The sequence below is a fragment of the Rhinopithecus bieti genome, unplaced genomic scaffold, assembly GCF_001698545.2.
Source record: "Rhinopithecus bieti isolate Rb0 unplaced genomic scaffold, ASM169854v2 scaffold_905, whole genome shotgun sequence".
Lineage (NCBI taxonomy): Eukaryota > Metazoa > Chordata > Mammalia > Primates > Cercopithecidae > Rhinopithecus > Rhinopithecus bieti.
This window is the reverse complement of record NW_016803348.1, coordinates 1,714,481-1,723,070: the sequence shown is the minus strand read 5'-3', so window position 1 is coordinate 1,723,070 and position 8,590 is coordinate 1,714,481. Positions and strand designations below refer to the sequence as shown.

General features: G+C 38.8%; 1 protein-coding gene across 2 annotated transcripts in view; it reads left to right on the top strand.

The window, feature by feature from the left end:
* The window catches only part of AMTN (amelotin), a 15,858-nt gene extending 13,705 nt beyond the window's left edge, over positions 1-2,153 (top strand). For both annotated transcript variants that reach the window (XM_017879032.1, XM_017879023.1), the window contains exons 8-9: positions 474-735; positions 1,865-2,153. In XM_017879032.1, coding sequence (XP_017734521.1) covers positions 474-735; positions 1,865-1,875 — 273 coding nt within the window. In that variant the 3' untranslated portion in view covers positions 1,876-2,153. The remainder of the gene's footprint in view (positions 1-473; positions 736-1,864) is intronic.
* Positions 2,154-8,590: the final 6,437 nt, after the last annotated feature.

Genomic DNA, 8,590 nt, shown 5'->3' with positions numbered 1-8,590 from the left:
CCTCCCAAAGTGCTGGGATTACAGGCTTGAGCCACCGCGCCCGGCCGAATCAATTTTTCCATTAATTTTTAGTCTCATATTTTTTTGAAAAAATGTTGTGAGCAAAAGAAAGATTACATGTTAGCTTTAATAACAAAGATAAAGCCTATCATAATTGTATGGATTTTTCTGCCTTAATTCTACCTCCAGATCCAGCTGATAATAATAAACTGTTGTTCCTTTTCCCAGGACTGGCTCGATTCTGGCTTTCCCTTTCTGAGGGAAATGGAGCATAGCAAAGAGTCCTAGTATTGAATCAGACTAGGCTGGAGTGAGGGAGTATTTACCCTGAGGAATGCCAGGTCTTTGCTGTCTTCTCTGACTTTACTCTCTCCATCTTTTCATTGCTACCCAAACTTGCTCCCCTTAAAAAAGAAAAGGCTTTAAAATGTGTTGCTTTTAACTTTGTTTTCTGTTTGCCTCCCTCATTCCAGCCACAAATCTTCACGAGCCTCATCATCCATTCCTTGTTCCCGGGAGGCATCCTGCCCACCAGTCAGGCAGGGGCTAATCCAGATGTCCAGGATGGAAGCCCTCCAGCAGGACAAGCAGGTGTAAATCCTGCCATCCAGGGAACCCCAGCAGGCCACCTCCCAACTCCCAGTGGCACAGACGATGATTTTGCAGTGACCACCCCTGCAGGCATCCAAAGGAGCACACATGCCACCGAGGAAACCACCACAGAATCACCAAATGGTAAATTCTCCTAGCTTGGAACATAATTCTTGGCTATGAAAGTCATCTGCAGAATGGAAAAGAGGAGTTCTTTGTCTTGCCTTGACAAATGCAGATCTTAGTAAGATTAGGAAGCCCCTTTACTCACTCACAATTGACTCCAGCAACGAGGGAATATTTTTACTCAGCTACCAACCCTCTGGTATTAACACTGAAGGAAGAATTTGTGTGAGTGTTTTTGGTTGTTTTGAGACAGGGTCTTGCTCTGTTGCCCAGGCTGGAGTACAGTGGTACAATCTGAACTCACCACAACCTCTGCATCCCAGGTTCAAGCGATTCTCATGCCTCAGCCTCCGAATAGCTAGGCTTACAGGTGCACGCCACCACACCTGGCTAATTTTTGTATTTTTAGTAGTGACAGTGTTTCACCATGTTGGCCAGGCTGGTCTCGAACTCCTCACCTCAAGTGACCCACTCGCCTCGGCCACCCAAAGTGCTGGGATTATAGGCGTGAGTCACTGTGCCTGACCATACTGGCTAATTTTTGTAAAAACGGGGTTTTGCCATGTTGCCCAGGCTGGTCTAGAACTCCTGACCTCAAGCAATCTGCCCGCCTCGGCCTCCCAAAGTGCTGGGATTGCAGGCATGAGCCACCATGCCTGGCCTGAAAGATTTTTAATTGTTGGCATAACACATGTTCCATTTTGGGTCAGAACTGAAAATATTTGGAAGCAGACTGTGTTCCTTGCCCCAATACACACACACACGCACATAGAGGCTTATAGCAGACACACTTCAGTTCATCATGACCCTGTCTCCACTCACTGATGGAGCCTCAGAACCTTCCTACTGTAATACTGCAAGCAGCCACTAGTGATAGCTACCAAAGCAGATAAACCCATAAACCCATCTGCCGTTCTTAGATGGAACTTAAGAAATGTGACAAAAATAAGCTTTTCTTGCACCAACAAGCAAAGTTAATTGTTTAACATGTGAAAATGTCTAGAACCAAATATCCTTAGAGATAACTAAAGAATGATTTTATATGGATGCTCCTAATCCTGGAAAAGAAACTTTGATCTCAAGTAAAAAATATTTAAGTTCAATATACTTTTTATCTACATTTAAAATGTGTTTTATTTTCTTCCAGGAATTCAGTAAGCTGTTTCAAATTTTTTCAACTAAGCTGCCTTGAATTTGGTGATCCATGTGAATCTTTATCATTGATTATATTATGGAATAGATTGAGACACACTGAGTAGTCTTAGAAGAAATTAATTCTTAATATACCTGAAAATATTCTTGAAATTTCAGAAAATATATTCTATGTAGAGAATCCCAACTTTTTAAAACAGTAAGTAAATGGATAAATTTGTCTTTGAAATATAACATTATGCTGCCTGGATGATGCGCATATTAAAACACATTTGGAAAACTGACTCTTTTTCTTCTTTGGAGATGGAAGAAGGTTGGCCCTTACAGAAACTACATTTCCTCAGGACACTAACATGATACTCCAGGTCTAGAACTTTCTTTGGAAGTAGGAAGCACAGCAGTCAAGAAGAGGACACCCAGCAATGTGAAGACAAATTCTGGTCTCTTCACAGCTACCTCATCATTCGCTTTCTTATAAGAGTCACAAATTTAATTTTTAATAAGCAGAGTACTTCTCAACATCTAAAACATATAGTACAAAAAAACTTATAAATCATATAATTCTGCCTATCCTCAAGTGTTTATATTCAGAACTCATCATAATGGCACTTAATGTTTAATTTTGGTATGCTTGAGTGTGAAAAATGACATTGAGAAAAGTAATCATAATCACTAAAGCAAACCAAGGTGATATTCTTGCTCCATTCACCTAAAAGGTAAAAGTTAACCTGATTTAAACTTATAACAGACCATTGCAGTTCATCTATAGTGAGGGGGATTAATATAAACTACAGTAGAGCCCCCAAAAAAGAAAGGTATGGATAGGGTTAATAACATTTCTCACTATATACGGCTCAACTCCATCAGTACGCAACAAATGTAAATATGCACCATGAAATATATTCCATGATTAGTGTGTCAGGTGGCTATAGATTTGCTAGTGGTTAATGATTTATTAGGCACCTTGTTTCAGATATGCAGAAGCTGAATAACTTACTTATAGACTGTCAAGGTTCATGACCAAATGAGAGTAAATTAGTATTCAAACTTCCAAAAATATTTTGCCACTTGTGATAATAATTAAAAGTGCTATTAAAGGACTTCCTGGATAACCATCTATCAAAAAAATATTCTTTCAGTTACTCAGGAGGCTAAAGCAGGAAGATCTCTTGAGGCCAGGAGTTTAAAATTAGCTTGGACACAATAGGAAGACCATATGTCTAAAAAAGTTTGAGAAGTTCTCTGGTATACACTTGTAGTCCCAGCTACTTGAGAGCCTGAGGCAAGAGGATCATTTGAGCCCATGAGTTCAAGGCAGGAAAGAGCTATGATCACACCACTGCACTCCAGCGTGGGCAACAGAGCAAGACTCTGTCTTTAAAATAACTAATTGATTAATTTTTTAATTTTTTGAGCCTCTTTTTTTTAATCTGTAAAATGGAGGCAAAAATCCCGGTCATGTCCAAACAGTGACTCACCACTGTAATCCTAACACTTTGGGATGCTAAGGCAGGTGGATCGCTTGAGCCCAGGAGTTTGAGACCAGCCTGGGAAGCATGGTGAAACCCTGTCTCTACAAAAATAAATAAATACAAAAATTAACTGAGCATGGTGACATGCACCTAGAGTCCCAACTATTCAGGAGGCTGAGATGGGTGAATCATTTGAGCCCAGGAGGTTAAGGCTTCAATGAGCTGAGATTATGCCACCACACTCCATCATGGGTGACAGAGTGACACCTCTCTCAGATTAAAAAAAAAAAAAAAAACCCTGTCATAGATGTCCCACAAAGTTGATATGGTCGTCAAAGCAAATACACAAGGTGCTTTACAAATTCCACTGTAGAAATCAATTTTGTTTACTTTCAATGTTCTTCAAACCAGTCAAGGCTATCAGTTATTCCAGCACCATACCTTCCTCCCTAAACTCCAGCATACATATTGACACGATTGCATTAATATACGAGGTGTGAGATTACCATCTAGACCATTAAAGCCAGGGTGTCTTCCAACTGGGATATGCTACTCCTGGGGGGACCTGAAGACTTTCTAAGGGCTACATGCACATAGGTTGTCTTAAGGGTTTAATTTCCATCCTCAACTCTCACCTATGTACTCTCTTGAGACATATCTGCCTGAGAACATGTTCTTTTCCTCCTCCCCTTTCATAGTCACTATTTTCCCACCTTCAAAAGACAGATCTATGAGGGAACTTCAAAAAGTTCAGGGGAAAATGAAATTAAAAGGAGTAGATTATCAGCTGGGTGCAGTGACTCACACCTGTAATCCCAGCACTTTGGAAGGCCAAATGTGCCTGGAGTTCAAAACCAGCCTGGCCAACATGATGAAACCCTGTCTCTACTAAAAACACAAAAATTAGCCAGACATGGTGGTGCATGCCTGTAATCCCAGCTACTCCAGAGGCTGAGGCATGAGAATCACTTGAAACCAGGAGGCAGAGGTTGCAGTGAGCTGAGATGGCACCACTGCACTCCAGAGTGAGACTCTGTTTCAAAAATAAATAAATAGTTTATAGAATAAAATTTATAAAGTAAAAGAAATATATTATTAAAAATATAAGCTTCATTGCTCAACATAAACTCCATTAAGTTCAAGACGCTGAAAATTACAACTAGCTAGGGGGAATAAGTACTAGTGTTCTATACCACTGTAGAATGAGTGTATTTAACAATAATATATAGTTTCAAGTAACTAAAGTATTGAAAATTCCCAACATAAAGAAATGATAAATATTTGAGATGATGGATATGCTAGCTACCCCGATCTGATCTTTACACATTATGTGTATCAAAACACCACTATGTACCCTATGAATATGCACTATTACTGTCTGTCAACTTTTAAAAATAAAATTAAAATTAACTTAAAAAAAAAAAAAGGACACTTCTGGCAGGCACAGTGGCTCACGCCTGTAATCCCAGCACTTTGGGAGGCCAAGTTGGGTGGATTACTTGAAGTCAGGAGTTCGAGATCAGCCTGGCCAACATGGTGAAACCCCATCTCTACTAAAAATACAAAAATTAGCCAGGCGTGGTAGCACAGGCCTATAATCCCAGCTATTCAGGAAGCTGAGGCAACAGAATCATTTGAATCCAGGAGGTGAAGGTTGCAGTGAGCCAAGATCATGCCACTGCCCTCCAGGTAGCCTGGGTGACAGAATGAGACTCAGTCTCAAAAAAAAAAAGACGCTTTGGTAAGCAATGATACCAGCCATTTAGTCCATCCTTAAAGAACTGACGGTCCTGGGAATTTAATCATGTCAATGAAGTATTTTTTACATTAGTAACTGAAGAAAAATAGGTGATCTTAAAGATGTTTTAAGATTAGGAAACAAAAATAAGGCAGAAGGAGCCAAATCAAGACTATAAGGTGGATGCCTAATGATTTCCTATCAAAACTCACAAAATGGCCCATGTTTGATGAGAGGAATGAGCAGGAGCATTGCCGTGGTGGAGAAGGATTCTCCAGTGAGAAGCATTTTTCTGCTAAAGCTGTAGCCAACTTAACTTTATCAACACATTCTCATAATAAGCAGATGTTCTCATTCTCTGCCTTCCAGAAAGCCAACAAGCAAAAAGGTTTGAGCATCCCAAAAAAACTGTTGCCATTACCTTTGCTCTTGACTGGCCCACTTTTGCTTTGACTGGACCACTTCCACCTCTTGGTAGTCATTGCATTGATTGTGCTTTGTCTTTATGCTGGTAAAGCCATGTTCCAACTCCTGTTCCAATGCTTCAAAGAAATGCTTCAGGATCCTACTCCCACTTGTTTATAATTTCCATCGAAAGCTCTGCTCTTGACTGCACTGATCTGGGCCCCACAGTTTTGACACCCATCGATTGGAAAGTTGGCTCAACTTTAGTTTTTCAGTCAGACTTGTGTAAGCTGAACCAACTGAAATGTCTGTGGTGTTGGCTATTGTTTCTGCTATAATCATCAGTGCTCCTCAATTAGGGCACAAACATGATGAATTTTTTCCTCATAAATTGATGTGGATAGTCTACCACATCTTCAGCATCATCTTGTCCCTTCTTAAAATAAGTTATCCATTTATAAATTGCTGGTTTTTGAGGTGTCGTCTCCATAAACTTTGGTAAAGCACTGATGACTTCCCAAGTCTCCCACCCAAACTTCACCATCAATTTGATGTTTGTTCTTACTTCAATTTTAGCAAAATTCATGTTGCTCTGATAGGGGTTCTTTTCAAACTGATGTTTTATGCTTCTTAGTGCATCAAACTAGATCCTGTTCAGACGAGTTAGTACAAGTTTATTTTGATATTAAAATATTTTTTTAATCCAGGCATAATTTTTCATAATACACATTTTCCATACATTTTTGAAGCCCCTCACATTTCTTATCTATCACTGATCTCACTGTGGAAAATTTTCTGTCTTAAAACCTTCAGGGCCGGGCGCGGTGGCTCAAGCCTGTAATCCCAGCACTTTGGGAGGCCGAGACGGGCGGATCACGAGGTCAGGAGATCGAGACCATCCTGGCTAACACGGTGAAACCCCGTCTCTACTAAAATACAAAACTAGCCGGGCGAGGTGGCGGGCACCTGTAGTCCCAGCTACTTGGGAGGCTGAGGCAGGAGAATGGCGTAAACCCGGGAGGCGGAGCTTGCAGTGAGCTGAGATCTGGCCACTGCACTCCAGACCGGGCGACAGAGCGAGACTCGGCCTCAAAAAAAAAAAAAAAAAAAACCTTCGGGACACAAAACAAATTAAGAATCTGAAATATTGATACTGTTGTTAAAAATGAAAATGACCTTTTACAACTCAGGTAGTTCAGGTAGTTTCAAATATTAATAGGATTAAATAAGGACCTAATGGAATTTAATCATTAAAAATAATTTTGGTGGTAGAAATTTAAAATATTTAGTTATGAATCATTTTAAAATATCTAAATACATAAATTATGTATTAATACAAATAACATACTTTTGATGAAAATAACCACTTTTACTTTGATGAGAAGGTGTGGTACTTAGTTTAATGAACAAGATTTAGTGAGAATAGTGGGTTTATTCTTAAAATGTCTTTCATGTCTGATTTAATAAAAGATAAAGATTTTTGTGCCTGCTTCACCATTCACTGTATCTGTCACAAAATCACATATGTTGTGCTGAAAATGTATACTGTAACTTGAGAGAATAAGAATGAAACAGGAAAATAAAATCTTGATATTATAAAAGTAGTTTACCTTGATGACCATCAAAAGGATCTCAGAGACTTTCAAGGATCTTGAGATCAAACTTTGAAAAAACCTTTGAACAATATTACACCCATTTTTTTATCCTCTTTGTAGTTACATATACTGAAAACCACATGGTTTCATGTGTGTATATAACTCACACATACTCTCATTGCTTGTTGTACATCTACAGATATATACCCTTACAAACACAGTAATTCTCATAAAACCAGTTTCATTCCATTCTCAACAAAAAAATTATAGTAAATGTATAATTCTATGTGCTTTAATATCAAATATATTCCTGACAGAAGAGAACTTTCTGTTACATAAGGCATCAGTGAAAGATGAAAATTCTGCTTCCAATTTTACTGTCTGATAACTGGTAGAATTTCCCACAGACTAGTTTCTGGGCTTCAAACATTATGGACTTTTTCTCTTCCATTCACCACATAACCACATACTTCTGCCACCGAACATCACAAGACACATTATGATACCAACTCTGGCCTTCCACTTGGTGTCCCCATACCTGTACTTGGCGCATTGGAACTTTGGGGTATAGGTGAAATAGGAGTATTTCTGGAATCTATTTCTAAAACAAAATGACCGGAAACAACTATTTACAAGCCACATGAATATATCCCACTAAACCCAAACTAAATGTGTTCTCAGTTTAACCTTTCATAAGTGGATCACAAAAATACCCGTAACCACAGCAATGCCATTTGACACAAGATGAAATAGGATAAAAGGAAAGTCAGAGCAGAAGGAGAAGTCATAACTTGTTGTGGTTAAAATATCTTACTTTTTCAAAAGCTACAAAACATAGGATCCCGTGAACCCATGCTAGTATCATCTTAGGATCTTGGAAGAGACCAGTATAAGTGAAGGTCCCTGAAGTTTAAACTTAAACTTCACTAGCTTCATAATAAATATATCTCTGCCTCCCCACCTTTACCCAATTTTAAACATTCTACTTGCCCTTCTTTCCTCTGCATTTTGGGGTTTTTTTTTTTTTAATAATCCTATTTATGTCTTTATTAGAAGACACCAAGTTTGTAATAATACCTGCCTTGTTCTGGGTGACAAATTCTGCTTAGACCATAAAGTATCTACCTCATGTAGTATATACTGAGGGCATTTTACAAGGGATGTACAATATATTTTTGGAAAATTAAATTCTAATTTACTCTCTTTTGGCCAGAAAAACTTTGACAAGGTAATGGTTACCAAAGTCTAGAGAAGTGCTATCCAAAAGAAATATAATGTGAGCCACATATGTGTCTGCAAATTTTCTAGTTGCCACATGAAAAAGATAAAAAGAAGTAGAAAAAAAAAAATTTTTTTTGAGACAGTCTCACTCTGTCACCCAGCTGGAGTACTATGGCACAATCCTGGCTCAAGTGACTCTCTCATGCCTCAGCCTCCCAAGTAGCTGGGATTACAGGCACCTGCCACCACACCCAGCTAATTTTGTATTTTTAGTAAAGATGAGGTTTCAC